Below are 18,947 nucleotides of genomic sequence, written 5' to 3'. Positions count from 1 at the left end.
ATTTTAAAATTTATCTAGATATATTTGTAGTTGTAAAATATAATTATTATTTTTTCTGGAATGTGTACTTACCATGTTTGGCTATTTTGTTTTACAAATAGATTTAGCAATGAATCATGATTCTCAATCTGCAAAAAGTTGCAATATTGACGATATGGTTTCATTCAGATGCATACTGTATAAATGCACTTGTGCAAGATGCAATTAATTTCACAATCAAATGAAACCTTGTCCATCACAAAATTGATAATCACCCCGAATACGAAGAAAAATGTTTCATATTTTCATTGAATTGACGTCTACAGATTCCCAGCTAGTAAATTTAACTTCCCAGAACCTTCTGAGAACAGTTTGTAGTTCCCAAATATTCTAGCGTTCTCTGCCAGAAAAAATTAATTGCATAAATAGAATGTTCTCTTTAGGTGTGGAGAATATTCCAATATCATTTTTATTTGGCTTCCAAAAGAATAATTATATGGCAATGTTAGGGTAATGTTCTCTGTTTTCTGACTATTGCTTGATCTTTTGAGTGTAGATGTGCTGGTGAACAGTTTCTTCATCTTTCAAACCCCGTAAGCCTCCAGTCAAAGACTTCTGGATCGATTTGACCAGTTAACAAATGTTGGTTCCCGAAATGTTCAGCTACCCTTACCTACTGGTTCCCAGAACAAGCATCATCCAAGAAACTTTGTTTACATGAATGTAACATTGCGGAAAGGTTTAGTTATATTGGTTTTCCATAAGTTAATATTTGTGTTAGCCGACTATCTTGTTCATCCATTACATGGGTTTAATTTTATGTAGATGTGTAGACGTTTCTTCATCCAAAACCCCCAAGTCGAGAGGATCGATTTGACCTCCAGATGAAGCCCGAGGGCGTCGACGCGCGTCACGAAACGTCCCACGCCGCGGGAGCCGGTGACGCAGAAGACTGGCGAGATTGTGAGGAGAGGGGGAACGAGATGCTGTGAAAGATGCGGATTACCTCACATCTCACATGTCTGACTGGATGATTCGCTCCATTGTTGCCCAAACAATGACGGCCGCGCGTAGTGGGCTTAAAACCGCTCGAATCGCGCGCATAGAGCGCAATCTTCGCGGGAGACAGGCACCAACCGTCAGAGAGGTAATATGAAGACCGATATTATGTTATAAACTTGATTCGAACCTTTTGACGCGCTTTTATCTACTTTATTAGGTGTTTTGAAAGTAAAGTCCGTGGCTCTCTGAGGGAAGTCTTGGAATGATTTGACCGTTACACGCTTGTTTTTGAATCCTTGATTGGCGGGAACAAAAGCGCGGTTTGTTCTCAGTGTCCATTTTCGATGCGTTTAGAGCACGTGTTGTGAGTTTAATCGTGAAAGGCTCTCTTATTTGTCTCTGAATGAGTAATTTGTGGGCGCTGTGTGTGTGTGTGTTTGGCAGCGTTCAGCTGGAGTTTGAAATGTGCTGATCCAGTTTGTGCTGCGCAAACGCTTCGCATTCCGAACGCTTTTATGATGAACGGATGAAGTTTTGATTGATTCGAGCCAAATGCTGATCGCACAGAACGGCTTTTGTTTATAAACGGGTCGATGGAGGCTGAGGGGAACCGCTGGAGGACCACAGCCGAGAGGTTTGTTTGTAAAAAGTTAGTGAAATTACGAAATACTATTGAGTTTTACCTCAGAATTAACATAGTTTTTGTAATATGCAGCATCATATATAGCTCTCCAAAAGTGCCTTCAATAATATTGAGGTTTTTCATCTTTGGCCATTTAATATGGCATTAATAAAGTGTTTATTAGAAGCTAAATAGCAGATTTCTATGCTATTGTGGAATATAACAACACAATGAAAATGCTTTCAAACATATTATAATGATTTAAATGACAAAAATGTATAATTATAACTACAAATATTTATTAATAAATAGTTTAAACTAATAAACAGTTTAAAGATGAATGACACCTCTTAAAGGTAAATCTTGGTTTATATATTTTGAAAATATACATATTTTTAAATGTTGTATATGTATTATAAAAATTAAACAATTGGATTTAATCCATTCTATAATTTATTATTATTAGTAGTAATAGTAATATTTACATGTCGTAGGCTATATTTATTATAGAATTACACTCATACTTTTAATCTGTCTCATTATTAATATTGTTTTTATGTTGTATATTTATTATAAAAATTAAACAATTGGATGTAATCCATCCTATAATTTAGTACTAGTAGTATTAGTAATATTTACATGTCTTAAGTTATATTTATTATAAAATTACACTCATACTTTTAACTGGTCTTATAATTTATTATTAATATTGTTTATATGTTGTATAATTGTTATAAAAATAACAAATAAATGTATTATTTTATTCATTGTTTATATGTTGTACTTTATAACATATACATTTAACGGATCATATAATGTATTATTATTACTATATATGTTTATGTATTAATGTTATTTATTTATTATAAAGTTAAACATACATTTAATTTATTGCATAGTTTATTAGTATTATTATTATAGTTGTTGTTTTATTTTCTAATATATCCATTAAAATACATTTCCTATTTGTAATAGTAACAAATTATTTTTTTACCAAAATTTGTACATATTGTATGTTTTAAAGTTTTTATCCTGAGGAAAAAATGAAAGCTGTATCGGGTTCAGTGTAAAATGTTCAAATGTACTGTTACCAAAAATATGGTGTTTGAATGCACAAAACGTTCTTCGTGGTTGTCATGGAAATGGCTATGGGGTTTCTAAAGCGTTCTGATTGGCTGTTGGCATGTTGTCATGCGGTTGCAATGTGTTTTTGCACTCATTCGTGTCTGGCACTCAAATTTAAAGCCAGTTCTTCAGCACTAGTGTGTTCAGTACAGTTTTGTTCAGTTAGTTATCAGTTGTTGTTTCATTAGCGGTGAACGTGTGTGTGTGTGTGTGTGTGCAGGAGGGCATTCTGATCCTCTGATTGATGGTGTTCACTCTGGTGGGAGGGGCCTCTCTGTGTGGGGCGGCGGCCCTCGTGCTCCTCGTCATCTCCACGGCTACTGACTATTGGATGCAGTATCGCTACTCGGGGAACGCAGCCAATCAGGGCCTCTGGAGGTTCTGCATCAATCGCAAGTGCCACGCCCACACGCTGACCGTGGGTGAGTGCGGTTAAACCATGGTAGATAGAGTGTGGGGGGGGGGGGGGGGCTATGATGTCACTCTGATCGACTGTTAGCATCGCACTGGTTCCCTCAACAAAAGCCAATAGGAGTTGGAATATCACAAAAAAATAAGCCCTGTGTTCAGTAATAGTTCATGAAACTTGCATGTTTTGTCCATCAAGATAATCTTAGCAAAATATTATAACTTTTATGAAGCCTAAATAAAAGTGCCACAACTTAAAATCTAAACTTAGGTTATAAGCGAACTACAGCAACACAGTCGCTCGCCTTCAACGTCACCATCACCACAACTATTCAAACTTATTTTAATGTGTTCAGTGAAAATGATTTACTCTGAACAAATTTTATCCCCCGCTACACAAACCTTTTCATGATGATGTTTAATGTCTCCGACAGTGCCTGTAGTCCTATTTAGCAACTTGTTAGCTACCATCTTTTCTTAAGAAACATACGTTTTTTTTTTCTTTTTCAAGAAACGGAAATGTCAAAAAAATCACAAGTTTAGGTGTAACTGTTGTGTTTTATGGACCAAATTTTAAGGATTTTACCAAACTCTCATTTCATTCAAAAAAAAAGAATTGACTCTGGGAACATGAAACCAGAAATGCTAAAATGCTAACTCGCTTCTGAGTTTTCGACTTCGACGTGACATCATAGATAGACTCTATGGGAAAATGTACAAATATGGCATGTTTTTAATTATAGAAAAACTTATTGTTATTCATGTTTAGCCATGTGTGTAGGTCAAAATTCCAGAATATACTAATTATAAATAATAAAAAATAATAATAATTTCATGTTCCATGACGATGGTATTTATTATTTTAGATTTTTAGTAAACATTTGTTTTTGTGTGTATATATATATATATATATATATGTATATGTGCGTGTGTGTGTGTGTGTTTTATTTCATTTTACATTTTAACAAAACGTAATAATCTTGTAATGCTAATTACTTTTAATATTTTGTAAAATATTTGTAATATTTTGTAATTTGTATATTTTTGTAATTATTAAAAATAGAAAATGTTTTTTCATGTTCTCCATCTGGTAATATTTGAAGAGTGTTGTATTTTTTTATTATTTCTTAAATTTTTGGCCACTGTTATTGGAAGACTATTTTATTGATCAGCATTTTATATATATTTATATATATTTATACATTAATATATGTACTTATATTAAATTTCACTTCATGTTCTTTCACAGTACTAATATTTATATATATATATATATATATATATATATATATATATATATATATATTACAGTTATAATCTTTTTTTTTTTTTCAGATCCCTATTATTTTTCCAAATCTCGTGTGTGTGTTTCTATGGTAGATGTCAGAAGCTGTAGTCAGTAATCTGCTTTAATCATGTTCATTGCTCCTCAAGGAAGCCCACAAGTCAGTGCATTAATTGTGTTTGCCCCACAGCCTTCTGGGACGCCACGCGGGCCTTTATGCTGCTGTCAGTGCTGGGCTGTTTCATTGGAGTGCTTTTGGGCATCACTGCGTCCAAACGGCCCCGGAGTCGACGGGTGCGGACCGGAGGAATCGCCCTGCTGCTGTCCGGTCAGAAACACACACACACACACACTTCAGCTTCTGTGAATTAGAAAGCACAGTACATGTAGTAGATTTCGAGCAGATTTCTGCTTGATAAACACTGATTTCTGTGCAGTGATGATCAGCTCAGCAGCGTGAGGTTCAGTGTGTGTTCACTGGTCTCTGCTCTGTTTCTCTGCAGGATTTCTTGCGCTCTTGGCTTTGGCGATCTACACCGGCATGACCGTCAACTTCTTCGGCAAACGCTACATTGACTGGAGATTCTCATGGTCCTATATCTTGGCTTGGCTAGGCATCATACTGGCTTTTGCAGCAGGTACATTTCATTATATAGCATGCTTTTTTTTTTTTTTTTTAATAAAGGAATTAGGTTGAGAAAAAAATAGCAAAACATTTAAAAAATATGCATAAAACAAGGGTCTAAATAAAACTTGCTTGTTTTTTGCATTCATCTTAGTACATAGTAATATTCAAAAAGGTTGATTCCTGCTTTTTCTTTATACAATAAATTAATACATAAATAAATGAAAAATAATTAAATAAATATGAATAATATAAAACAGATATCAGGAGGGGAGCTTTCTATAAAACTCAACAAAAACAAAAAACTCTTATAATCTTTTTTAAAGAATTCTTAAACTTTTCCAAAATGAAAGAAAAAAAAAATTGCTGAAAAGTTTTTTCTTTTTTCGTTCTTTTTTTTTTCTTCTTAATTTCTTTGCTTTTGTCATTTTAAAATCTTTATAAAAATATTGTAAATTAAAAAGGTTTTAACATTTTATTTAAAGACTTATTTATTATATAATTATTTTTTTATAATACAAAGTATTATTTTGAACAAAGGGAGTTTTGTAAAATATATATATATATATATATATATTATTCTAAAATGTTGTGCAAAACATATATTCCAATTATTATTTTGATTATATATATATATATATATATATATATATATATATATATAAATATAAAGATAGAAATCATAATAGTTCTTAATAAGTTGTAGAAATAAATAGCAGTTGCTTGTTTTTGTTGTTCTGCATGTGTCATGGTAAATGTGTGTTTGTGTATGGTGTGTTTCAGGCGTCCTGCAGCTCTGTGCGTATCAGAGGAGCTCCTCTGAAGCAGCACCTGCGAGCGTCTCTGACAGCTGAAACTCAAACATCTCAACATGAAATAAATGGCTTTTGTTCTTTCTTTGGTAGATGATTTATTCCTCCCACAGGAGTTAATTCTGGCATTACTGGTTAGGAGTTATGATCCTGTCTGTCCAATAGATGGCGTTCAGATACAGTACTCCCTCAGATGAGACACAGACACTGAATCACATTTCATTTCTCTAGCTGCCAACTCAACATGAAATGCATACAGAAAAACTGACAGCACTAAAGCTTTAAAAAGTGCACACAAAAAGACCCTGAGTTATAGTTTGCCTTTTCAAGCATGTTCTGTAAACATGTAAAAATAAAATCTAGGAATAATACAACACTATACAATTTTTGGCAGTAATTTTTAGCAAGTAATTTGTCTAGATGTACATTAACAAAAATTTTTTTGTTGTTGTTGTTTTTTACACATGTTTGTCAAACATTTAAAATATAAACTGCATACAGTTACACAATTGTGGAGGTAAAAATGTATGTTCATAAAAATATCCATATCTATATTGAATACCAGAGTCAAATATTACTAATGATTAACACAATATATGTTGACATTTTATATTATTATTTTTATATCGAATGTATATAAACTAATGAAAAAATTATTTACTTAATGTTGATTATTTTAAAATAAAATTCTTTAAAAAAACATTTAATTAACACACACACACACACATATATACGCTGAAGCATTCATGTAAAAAAATACAAAAATATATTTTGTACAAAAATATGTATAGAAATAAAACGTGTTAATCTTTTATTGCTCCATAAACCATTTTCAGATTTGACAATAAAAGATATAGACTACGAAGTTGAACAAAATTTCGCTGCAAAACTTTGTTTTCTGAAAACACTTTATCGTCGTATTTCTTTTTTTTTCTCGGTTGGTCAACGCAATGGAAAGCGGCTCTGAACGAGCACGTGAACAGCCAAATGAGCGCGCAAACTACCAGCGCGCTGTTGCAACACAATATTTCCCGGGCTTTTAAAGGATACCGATACTTATTGGCCACATAGAGAACGACACATATAACGGTGACCGTGAAGCTGCTCACGTACATGTTGGCGTAATAAACCGACACGAGGACGTCACACAACTCTTTGTTGGTTTGGTCCCAGAGTCGCAATCTTTCCCAGATGTAGGACGTCATGAGAATCGCCATGTTGGTGATGTAGATGTCCATGTAGGTCCAGTCGATTCTGGGATGGAGGCAGAACGTCACTAAAACCTAAATGTTTCAGTTACACTGAGTATGAAGGTGGGAATCAGTGCGGTGAGTGATTAAAAATGGATTTAAAAAATGGATGGAATGGGGTGGATTCTGGTAAAGTTGGCCATTGAAGTTTGATTGTACTGTGCTCAATGGGTTTGCCCTTTTAGAGCTTAACAATGGGTTCTTAAATAAAGGGGCACTATTTCTCCAAAGGATAATATAGTTTTGATTGATGCAATGTCACTGATGGGAGTGGACATGGTGTCATGGTGAAAGGTAAAAAAAAAACCTTTGACATGAGGTTTTCATTTCTAAATGATAAGGTTGCTGACTAAATGAAAACAAATATAATTGGGACAGTTCCTGCTGTTTTTGTTTCCACCACTGGGTTTTAAAATAGAGGAGGCACCCTAATTGCACTGGTCTCGAGTTCCCTGCCAAATTGTTATTATTATTAGCTGTGCCTCCCCCAACCAGCCGCCACTGGTTTCCACAGTTAACAGTAGAAAATGCCAAGGACAATATGTTTAACATTTGTTAGTTTTCTTTTAAGGTGTTTTGGCTGGATGTGTTAGATAAAGTGGGCCAGTGGGATTCAGGTAAAATGGGTTCACCTTTAAACTTCAGTTATTATACGCAAATTTGTTAAATAAATTGACATTTGCTGGTTATTTTATAGTTGACATGAAAAAGTAACTTTTTTTTTTTAGAAAACAGAAGTCGGAACAGGAGTCCATAGTCAGGAAATTCAGGTCAGAGATTGAGGAAAGGAAAGAGAATAGAAAGGAAGTCGAGGCATGAAGTTCAATCTGGAGTGAAGAAAAGGGAGGAGAAAAATGTAGACGCAGAATATAAAGCTTTAAAAAATTGACACAATTAAAGGGATCATATGACGTTGCTATAAAGAACATTATTTGGAGTAATGAAACGTGTTTATGCGGTTTAAGGATAAAAAAAACATTTTCCACAAAATGTATATAATTGTTTCTCCTCTATGCCTCGCCTCTCTGAAACATGTAGATTTTTACAAAGCACTTCAGTCTGAAAGAAGGAACAGCCAGCGTCTTTAACGGCAGCGGATTCGACGAAGGAGCGAACAACCACATGTGGCGACACCGGGATGGACTCTGCTTCATCCATGGGGAAACCCAATCCAGCGATCTACAGTGCGAAGTTGATTTATTTCCCCCAGCGACCAACACGTATCAGCTCCAGGCATAACAAAGCAAATATCGTTCTCTTTAGAAAGGCCAAACAAAGTAGTTCCACTTTCACAAGGAAACAAACAGCTTCTCCAAGAAATGCTGCTGGCGGCAACAAAGAGCATAAAAGTTACGCCGGATTTCTTTTTGTTAACATTTGGGCGGTGTTTTGCAAATATTCCCACATAGTGACATAGACATGTGGGGGCGTGATTAAATGAGGAGTTATAGGCGGGCGTGGACGAGTTTTAACTTTTATAAAGAATATCTCTTTGGATTTGAGACTTTAGTCTAGATTTTTTTTTTTTTCACATATGGTTACATGGTTTCTGGGAAGTCGTGGCCTAATGGTTAGAGAGTCGGACTCCCAATCGAAGGGTTGTGAGTTCCAACCATTAACCATTAGGCCACGACTTCCCTACAATATGACCATCATTAGTAGACACGCCACTTACTGATGATTTGCTACTAGTTTGTTTTACTAGTTGGCCGAACCAGCTTTCTAATTCGTTTTTGAAAAACTGCTTACCCCTAATCCAATTTAATATCAACCCATCTTTTAGCTGTTTGGGATTCCACACATGAATCGAGATGAGGATTTACACATGGCTTATTTTACTCATAACCTGCGGGTGATATATTTTTGAAATTGTTAAATATCTTTGTCTGTGTAATATGTGTTAAATAAATCGTGCATTTTTAATTTAGATCTCAGAAAGTTTTTTGGTATCAAATAATGATCAAGTCTTGCAAATAACACTTAATATGAACTGCATTCAAACCGAAATGTTAGTGCTGGACCTTAAAGTTAACAAAAGTAAAAAAGAAGAAGAAAAAGAACATTTAGATAGAGTAAGGTAACCTTATAATTTATTTAGTATAAGTGATATAGCGCGCATGCGCGGTGAGCACATCAAAACGGATGACAGAGCAAGAAAGGTTGTTTCACTGACATTTAACATCAATCATCTGCTCAGAGACCGCATCCTGTTGTTCTTCTGAAGCTCCTTTAGCACATCTATCTTTTCCTGAGGAATGAGTGCAAGCTGCTGAAGCGCGCGCCCGACAACACTCACGTTTGTTGTGGCCTTGAAGAGATACTGCTGTTCCGTGTCTTAATACGTTTATAATAAACACTTTTTTTTTTTACTCATTAAAATGCTAAAAACCACTAGATAAAAATGCGCCTCATATGCGCTATACACTGCATACGCCGCCCGTTTTTGTGCCACTAACACACACACACACACACACACACACACAATCAATGGTGGAATAAATCTTATAACAGATAAACATCGTATCCTTCACAAATAAAGTTCTTACTTACTTTAAACATACATGCAATGCTTCAAATATAATGCATAAACGGAGCTTTAGAGCAGATAAATTCTCTCTGTGAGTCTTTGATATCATCGAACGAAGCTGTTTGTTCGAACAGTTCGTTCAAATGAACCGATTCGATCGAGCGCAGGCGCGTTCCCGCGGCTTCTAGCGTGTTCTGTTTTTGTGCTTACTGCCATTTTCATCTAATCAGTTCAATTCAGTTCTGTTGATTTAGAAGAAACAAAGGCGTTTATGTTTCCTGTGAGCAGCCGGGGACTGTTCTCTTTGATGCATTTTCCTAGATCTGCTTCCATTGTGTCATTTTTACATTAGAATAATAGTCAATAAAACTGAAAATTACAGATAATGTTTGTGTTAGAAGGTGATTATTTAAAATAAATAAAAAGAAAGAAGTAGAAAGAATAGGCAAATAACAGAAAATGCTAGTGTTAAAGGTTCTTTCTCTTTTAAATAAAACAAGCAATCAGAAAAGAAATATAATGCATTAAAAAGCAGATAAATTTGACTCATCTTTAGAATATGGACATGAACAGAGAATTTGTAAAGCATAGGCCTATCTTTAGTAGCTAATAAATCCAGCACAATATGAACAGATTTACCATGGTTTATTTAAACATTCTTAAAAGTGTGTTCAGTAGCTTGTATTTGCCTTAAACAGGTGAAGACAAAAATATTAAGACATCAATTAATTTAACATTGTGTAGAGCACCATTAAAAGTTATTGTATTGTGGAAACATTTTAGTTTTAAACAGCAACAGGCAGAAAAAGAAAACATGAACAGGTCCCTGTACAATATTGGTGTTTCACCAAATAGTGTTCACAAAGATAAACTATACACTATTAAAAAGTCAAGATTTAAACCATTTTCAAATACATGGGACAAATTATACAAAGATGGGGCTATCATTAATAACAGCTGCTACAGACTTATAGTAATAGTCAATAGAAATTACACCATTTTCCTACACAACATTAATTAGCATTTGAAAATAAAGAACAAAGATTCATGCACTCATGTCTGACATTTCAGTGTTAAACTAAGAGAACTATACGGTCTAAAGTAAGAGCAGGTTTCCAGCTGTTTGTGTTTACTATCTCTTGACATGTGCCAGTTTGAGGAAACTACTCTTTTTTTTTTTGCTGCATGTTCAGTCCAAGTTTTATGTTTGAGATTCATTTAAAAAAGTTGTTCGTACACGAGTCTTGGAAGAATAGGTTCCCTTCATCTGAACCTTTTGACTCTCGTTCAGGATTTCTTTACAGGAAGACTGCAACAATTGACAAGAAATGACATGAATGAATGTGAAGTAAAGAGTAACGTGCAGAACAGGTTGAGATTGAAATATCAAGTTCAAATATTGCTTGTAAAATGCTCAACTTTAATTTCCAGTCTTCTCCAATAGCATCGGTTACGTGATCTTGTCAACAATGTTTTATGATATACTCTGAGATAGTTCACCCAAAAATGCTCCCAAAGGAAGTTCTCAGATTCCATCAGAAATATCTTCACTTGTGTTCTGAAGATGAACGAAGGTCTTATGGGATTGAAATGACCTGAGGACATTGATGACAGAATTTTCTTTTTCGAGTGAACGAAGCCTTTGATTATTTTCAACTAAACAGCAACACAACAAAATGCGTACATCTGTTTCTTATATTAGTATGAATTCCAGCGTATGTGTCATTCCCCGGATGTTTTGTTTAATATAAGACAAAGAGCATTTGTAGCTCGGCCACAATGGGGGAGGAAATGTTAACTTCTTGAATGACGGCAATCTGGAATCACCAATAACAAAACACAAAGAAGAACACTTTGTAAATTCAGAAAACCCTTCCAAGCATTGATTAAATCTTGACGGATTGACTGAAAACTAACAAAGTCAACTGAATAAACGTCTCAATTACTAATTTTTTGGCAGTGTTGAACATCCCCAATGGTAAATAAATATGAAAGCAATGGGTAGCATTTCTTTTTTTACCTTTATTTAACCAAGAAGGGATTAAAAAGCTCTTTTTCAAGAGTGTCCCGGCCAAAATAGGCAGCAGTACAACCTTACATGGATACAGACACAAATACACGAAACTAATAGATAATAAAACAACTGAAATAACAAATCCTTTAACGTCAACCAAAATCCATAACACATCAGGCCAAACATCTACAGCCAGATGTAGCTGCCTCCAAGTCAGTGAACATCCTGTTAAATGCGACCAATGAGATCAGCTTATTACGTTTTATAGTTTTCTGTAACTTGTTCCAGGAAGCAGCATACTTAAACTGTTTTTTTCCCCAGCTCATTTCTAATCTTTGGAACAGATGGAAGGAACATATCCTGGGAACGGAGATTGTAAGTCCCGATATTAGTTACAGTGATGTAGGTCATAAGGTAAAGGATGGAAGAAGACCTAAAATGGTCTTGTATGCAAAGATATACCAGAGTTGAATCTCAAAATGTTTATATCTTGCAAATAACATTTCATATAAACTGCATTCAAATTGAAATGTTAGTGCAGGACCTTAAAGTTAACAAAACTAAGGTAACCTTATAATTTACGTTTTACCATACGTGTGTCCAAAATTTAGTACAAAATGAAAATTCCGTTATATAATATACATTTGCCATTTTCTAAACTAGTTTTAATTTGCAAATTAAAAACAGTTTAACACTTCATAAGTTGCAGAATGAAAATGAGTAGATGCGTTTTCAGCATGCACTAAATATTGCATATATGTATTGAAATTTTATTTTAATTTGGTACAGAAAAACATCGCCATTTTACATATTACAATTCTAAATTAAATTTGCTACCCATATGCTTTCATAAATAAAAACTGTTAATAAATAAAACAGAATACAAACCAGTAACCTTTCAGAATTAACTTATCGTGAATGCGTGTGTGTTTAACATAAACAAGCCGATACAATTTCTAAACCTACCTCGTTTGGCAGAAAAGGTGTGTTATCCTTGAAGAAATCTGCGCAATGTCAGATTTTCACCTCGTCGTATCTTTTTTCAATAAAATAAAAAAAGTTGTAATGGTGTCTTCTTTTCTTGACAATTACTCTGCCAGCTCCAGTTTTACCGCACTTATGATTTAACGTTTTCACAGCTGCTTAACATCACCTCAGTAACGTTAATATACCGGATTCTTTACGACACGCTCAGTAACAAATTAATAAACGTTTATTTATAAAACTGAAAGTGAGCACTGTAACACGTATCTTGAGTAACGTTAAGATGTGACGATATGCTGAAAATGTTGAATGCGTCGGCTCCCACATTTATTTGTGAAACAAGCCAAGCAGCAACTAAGTTAATGTTACAGTTTGTTAAATTTAACAAAACGTTTATTTGTATTTTTTTATAACGGAAGTGTAAGAATGGTTAACCTGAAATCCGACTTTAAAATGAAATTTTGAACAAGAATATCTGTGAACAATGGCGCCTACTCAAGCACTAGTTTCGTGCCGATTGTCGACTGAGCTTCTTGTCCCCACAATGCAAAGTGTAATTATAAAATTATGGCAAAACACCTGTAAAAATGAAAATATGTAAAATTCCTTAAAATTATTACGGTATATCATACTGTATTTTTACAGACTTTTTTTTTTTTACAGCGTAGAATGCAAAATGTTTCAATACAAGAATTTCTGTCAAATGTAATTTATTCAATATTTTAAACCTTTAACCATCTTGGGAAAATCAACCAATGGCAACAGTTTAAATGAAGCCAAATTCTGTGGAAAAAAACGCAGACTTGGTAACCCTGCATCCAACAAGAGCTGCAGGAGTGATGACTGACAAGATCATGTTGGAGTATTTGCTGCTCAACAGATCCTGAGCTCATTGACAAATATCTGATCTCGTAAAATGTGCTCCCTTTACACAGAGTGCTTGTGATCGCGAAATCGAAAGTGAAAGTAAACGGCACCAACGTTCCATATAAAATATTTAAATTCACCGCATACTGAGAGTCTCTCTGATGCGCCAAAATTATATTCAATGTTAGAATGTTTGAAGGAGTGGACATGAAAATCGTGAGCGCAAAACACATCACAGGACAAAAAAGAGGACATGTATGGTCACCCCATTTCAGTGAGTTAGGTGGTTCGCTTAAACGATTCACTTTGATTCACCTTAAATTCCTCAATATAAAATGATCTGTGAATTGCCGCTTGGGGAATGCATAACTGTAAATAAAGCATTCACATTGAATCTTTTTAATGGAAATGTATTTGTAGCAATTTGCTGCTGCGCATTGGATTGCATAGCAAACACAGTGGCCGATCTTTTCCACCAAACCAATAAAAAATCATTTGTGAATCAATTGAACGTTCGAAATCTGCGAGTCTGTTAGTTTTAAGTGATTCATTTTATTGGAACCGCGCTCTACACAAAGTGCCGGATGCATACGTACAGTATGGGATTTTTGGCCACCAGGGGTCACTCAATCAAAATAATAATATAAGACGTACTTTGATGACGTCGGGAAAGAGCTTAGGCTCATGGGAGTTGTTGTTCATTGGAACACGCGCTCTGTCGCCCCCTATCATTCCTCACTCATTCTAACTTAGTATTTTGACAATCACGTCTTTCCGAACGGAGAGATATATGAATTATGAGACCCCTATCAAATCAATATTCCATCTAGCTAGTAGTAATATATGTTAAAAAACACGTTCGCCTTTCGTTTATAATTATAATTACGTTTATACTATGATATCGAACAAGATAGTGAACTGCATTTGAAGCTACTTTATTCAGCTAGATATAGAACAAATGTAGATTTACATGAGAGCTAGTCCGTCTGCGTTTTACACAAGACATCATCGTTTCACAAAATATACGGATAGATACAGTTAGCTGAATGGATGCATACCTGTTTATCAGAATGCAAGCGAGTTCGGCATCTCTCTGTAGTTTCAGCTTGTCACGAAACTCTATCTTGGAAATGCAACTCCAATATTTACCCGTGTCTTGTTTCTTATCTTGTCCCAAAACCGTCTCGGGTCATTTATTTCACCCGTGCGTTTGCGCTTCACAGAACGTGCAGGCAAAGCATAATCATGATCCATAACTAAGTTATTGATTGAGGTATAAATACGAATATAAACAATATAAATATAAAATATAATAGTCTCGGCTAGCTACTACTTTTTCTTCTTCGTCTCGTCTTTGCTTCTGTTCACCTTTGTATTTGGCGGTTCCGCAGGAAGTTAGATAAACTAGAGGGGTCAAAGTTTATATGACGTCATAGACGGGCGACAAAACGGTAATAAAGAAACGTGCCGTGTCTTCAAATTAAACTATAATTTTCTCTGGATTTAAAAGTTCGTGGAAACTGTCGGGCATAATGTAAGTACACAACTAAAAAAAATTTATATAACATAGACAAAGTGATTTCTGCTATTTTTAAAGCAGAAAAATTACATATTGCGCCTTTAAACAATATCTTAGTAAAACATGATTCTTATAAATATGTTTTCAATGTTTTTGAGTTATGTAAAGTAGGTTTTTGTTGTATTAGGGCTCAAATATTTCAGCAATGTGCTCCAGTGAAATTCAAGGCGCACATCAATGCCTGTTGGAAAACAGCTTTGTTTTGGAAAACAGTAGTTACTCATTAGCAGGACCAGCCACCATGTCCACGAAAACAAATCCTACAAGGAGATCACAAGAGGACCAATGAACTCAAGACATCAGAGTAGAAATATAAACATTTATTACTAGTCTACTTATTGTACAGATTATAGTACAATCATAGTTAGCATTGTAGGTTTTTTGAATAATGCAAAAGCCTTGTTTAATACTGTTAATTTTTTTTGAGAACAAAGTGTATACAAAGTTCAAAAAGCAACCACATAATAAAAAAAAAAGTCAAAAAAAGTTTATGTAGGAGTGCTAACTGCATCCGAAACCGTGTTGTTATCACATTCACCTTCTGTCTTGTCAGTGTCTTTCATGCAGCACATATTCCACGATGTTTTGGTTGCGAAAAAATAGCAAAAGCAGTCCAAACCGCAGTTCATATTGGAGAGGAAAATAGCAATGTGCAGGAAGTTGTGCGCGACCAGTTTATAGTGACAGCTGTCATTATCTACTAAGTTTTGATACTTGTTTTGCACGATGTATTTAACGATGTAACCCAAGTGGACGGGGAGAAAGCATACAACGAAAACAATTAAATTGGCCACCATGATAAACATGCACTGGATCTTCTCCGAACGCGTTCCGATGTCCAACTGTTTCCTTAAAGTGCAAACGACTGTAATGGAGCAGAACATCATGATGAGGAACGGCACGAGGAACCCGACGATGATCAACAACAATACGAAAATCAGCGACAATGTGCTCTTGACCCTCTGGAAGCACATGGTCTTGTCGTTATCGGAGTCGGAAATGAAGTAAATCGGACTGATGGCGAGAATGATGAACCATATGAGCGCGCAAACCACCAGAGCTTTCTTGCAAGAGAAGATACTCCTGGCCTTCATGGGATACTTGATGGCCACGTACCGCACCACGCTTATGGCCGTGATCAGGAAGATACTCACATACATGTTGACGTAATAAACCCACAAAACAAAATTACACAGCCCCTTTAAATGCTTTTCCAATGGCCTGCTGTAGTAATGAATCTTAACGGGCATGGTCATCAAAAGAGTACCGTCGGCGATGGCCATGTTGGTGATGTAGATGTTCATGTAGGTCCATTTTGCTCTGGGACGGCGGCAGAACATCACCAAGACGTAGATGTTCCCCAGGACCCCGAAGATGAAGGTGGGAATGGAAGTGGCTTTTTGTAGGTCCTCGACGATGGGGTAGATTTGGAGGGTGCAGTTGGACATCTTCATGAAATGGAAAAAGATGATGTGAAACCAAAATCAGTGAGGAAAACCAAAGTAGTAAGATTCTTGACTAACACTGAATTTCTGATATAAGTCAGTATTGCGAGAAATAAATTCAGAATAGTGGGATACAAACTCCCAATATATATATATATATATATATATATATATATATATATAGTGTATATCTAGTGTATATCTTGCAATTCTGTCTCTCTTCCTTTTTTTCTCACAATTGCGAATTTATATCTTGAAACAAACTTTTTTTCCCCTCACAATTGCATGCTTATATCTTGCAGTTCTGATTTTTTATTTTTGCAATTCAGATTTTTTTTCTCATATTTGCATGTGCATACCTTGTGCACAATTACGAGTTTATATCTTGCAATTCTGACTTTTTTTTCACGCCATTGCGAATTGCAAGATATAAAGTTGTAAAGTCCCATTCTGATTCGAATAAAAGACTATCTTGAGTTTATATTCTGACTTCTCAGATTTGCACGTTTATTGTGCAAAAGTCAGAACCGTTAACTCAATAAGAAAAAAAAAAGTCAGAATGACGTGTGAAATGAAAAAGTCAATTTTTTTTTCTAGTTCACTAAAAAGTTCTTTAGTGAGCCAAAAATGCCATCACTTTAAAGCATCCTTTGTATTCCAAGACTTTGAAAAGTCACGCATCTTTTTCTATGATGCTTTAGCTTCATTTGTTGGCAGAGCAAAGCCAGAGCATGCTGTTAATTATCTCTCGATGAGGTTTTGAATTACATCAGCGCAGATAAATGATATCAATGTTCTATTTTTAAATTCACTTTTCATTTAACCTTCTCACTTAAACAGCCAACAACATAAGAATAAGCAATGCGAATCTCCAACGACAGACAAAACTCTTACCTTTTCTCCAGCACTAGAACGGTCTCTTCGTGAAGAAATCTGGAGAACTCTGCTGATCTCGAGCACAGTAACCTTAAAGCTGTATTTACTCTACAGAAGCCAATTCCTAAATAACGGGTCATGCAGCGACTTGCTTTCCCAGACTCACTGAAGAGAGAAATATGACACGTTATTCAAGTTATTCCCTTAAGATGGCGATTAGATCACCAGTGTGGGATTTTTCTGTCACGATGGGAATGAGACTCTCGCTCTTCGCGTGAACGCGCAGACCACACGTTGTCACGTGTTCTTGGTTTCCTCCAGGTCTCTTCTATTTGTGCACACCTTGCTCGGATGTTACTTACCAGATTAACATGCAAATCAGTTTTGAGAGTATGGAGACGTGAACGGATTTGACGGGCTCATAAAAACGAGATGTGCTGACAGATTTGAACACATGCAAGGAACAAAATACATTTTCATGGAGTTGCATGTTTCTGTGCAATGCCACGGCATCAACAGCACCAAACTGACAGCGCGAAACAAGTTAAAGTTGATTCCTGAACTCATGACTCGTATGAATCGGTTCTTTTTAGTGAATCCAAACAGAGCGACGATTATAACATTTAAGATAATTCATAAATCTTACCCTTAAAATATAAGTCTGGCATTGAAGTGAATTGCATTGTTTGTGATTCTTCTGAAGAAGACTTCATTAATTTGTTTTTAAAGCTTTCTTTAGATTGTTTGACTACTCAAAAAAGAATACGGGGAAAATGTGCATAATACGTTTGTTTCCTGCTCGCTAAATTTCACATCCATTAGCAAAAGTTTGCTGGTTCTAAGTTGATTCCGACAAGTATCCAAAGTAAAGTTGTCAATCTTAAAACTATGTGTTTCTGTATTCTTTGTGTCTTTGTAAGGCGTTAATTTAATTGTTTTCCTTTTGGTTGGTTTGTATTTGTTGTGAATGTATGTCTATAATTGTAAAAAAGAAAAGAGAAGCCAGTGAAAATTGATTCCTGAACTAATGACTCTTTTGAATCGGTTCTTTTTATGTGAATCCAAACATAGCGTTACCGTGAAGATTCGTTTCTGAACTAATGATTCTTTTGAATCGGTTCTTTTTATGTGAATCCAAACATAGCGTTACCGTGAAGAGAAGTTTCTGAACTAATGATTCTTTTGAAGCGGTTCTTTTTAAGTGAATCCAAACATACAGCTCTACAGTGAATATTCGTTTCTGAACTGACTCTTTTGAATGGTTCTTTTTAAGTGAATCCAAACATATAGCGCTAACATGAGGATTCGTTTCTGAACGAATCACTCTTGTGAACCGGTTCTTTTAATGGGTCCAAAACATGCGGGAAATTAACAACAGTCAACATGGAGACATAAAAATGGTAATATTGAATTATGAATATGCATTACACTCAATGCATTTTCACTTTCATTTCTAACTTTCACTGAGTTGCCTTTTCATATTTTAGAGTCAAGGGGGGAAAAAGTGATTATGCCTGTCTGTAACAAAAGATGGACATCCTGAAAGT

General features: G+C 35.1%; 2 protein-coding genes across 3 annotated transcripts; one reads left to right on the top strand and one right to left on the bottom strand.

Moving 5' to 3' along the window:
• The first annotated feature begins 934 nt into the window (after positions 1-934).
• Positions 935-5,943, top strand: LOC113096448 (lens fiber membrane intrinsic protein). 2 transcript variants are annotated; one of them, XM_026261830.1, is made up of 6 exons: positions 935-1,126; positions 1,426-1,615; positions 2,949-3,150; positions 4,612-4,749; positions 4,925-5,059; positions 5,830-5,943. In XM_026261830.1, the coding sequence occupies exons 3-6, from the start codon at positions 2,973-2,975 to the stop codon at positions 5,898-5,900; spliced, it is 522 nt and encodes a 173-aa protein (XP_026117615.1). In that variant the 5' UTR covers positions 935-1,126; positions 1,426-1,615; positions 2,949-2,972; the 3' UTR covers positions 5,901-5,943. The 2 variants fall into 2 exon arrangements, with proteins under 2 accessions (XP_026117615.1, XP_026117614.1); XM_026261829.1 differs by lacking the exon at positions 1,426-1,615 and having other exon boundaries at positions 936-1,126.
• A 9,441-nt stretch (positions 5,944-15,384) lies between these two features.
• Positions 15,385-17,706, bottom strand: LOC113096452 (G-protein coupled receptor 55). Its single transcript, XM_026261834.1, has 2 exons — positions 17,419-17,706; positions 15,385-16,527 (listed from the first exon to the last, which is right to left on the bottom strand). Exon 2 carries the CDS (start codon positions 16,525-16,527, stop codon positions 15,568-15,570), a length of 960 nt encoding a protein of 319 aa, XP_026117619.1. The 5' UTR covers positions 17,419-17,706; the 3' UTR covers positions 15,385-15,567.
• Between the last annotated feature and the right edge of the window lie 1,241 nt (positions 17,707-18,947).

The sequence above is a fragment of the Carassius auratus genome, unplaced genomic scaffold (genome assembly GCF_003368295.1).
Source record: "Carassius auratus strain Wakin unplaced genomic scaffold, ASM336829v1 scaf_tig00215934, whole genome shotgun sequence".
NCBI classification, from domain to species: Eukaryota; Metazoa; Chordata; class Actinopteri; order Cypriniformes; family Cyprinidae; genus Carassius; species Carassius auratus.
This window is presented reverse-complemented; position numbering and strand designations above follow the sequence as displayed.

Coding starts and splice junctions, on each gene's coding strand:
- LOC113096448 (XM_026261830.1), top strand. CDS start 2,973: ATGGTGTTCACTCTGGTGGGAGGGGCCTCTCTGTGTGGGGCGGCGGCC. Junction 3,151..4,611: donor CGCCCACACGCTGACCGTGG/GTGAGTGCGGTT, acceptor TTTGCCCCACAG/CCTTCTGGGACGCCACGCGG. Junction 4,750..4,924: donor AATCGCCCTGCTGCTGTCCG/GTCAGAAACACA, acceptor GTTTCTCTGCAG/GATTTCTTGCGCTCTTGGCT.
- LOC113096452 (XM_026261834.1), bottom strand. CDS start 16,527: ATGTCCAACTGCACCCTCCAAATCTACCCCATCGTCGAGGACCTACAA.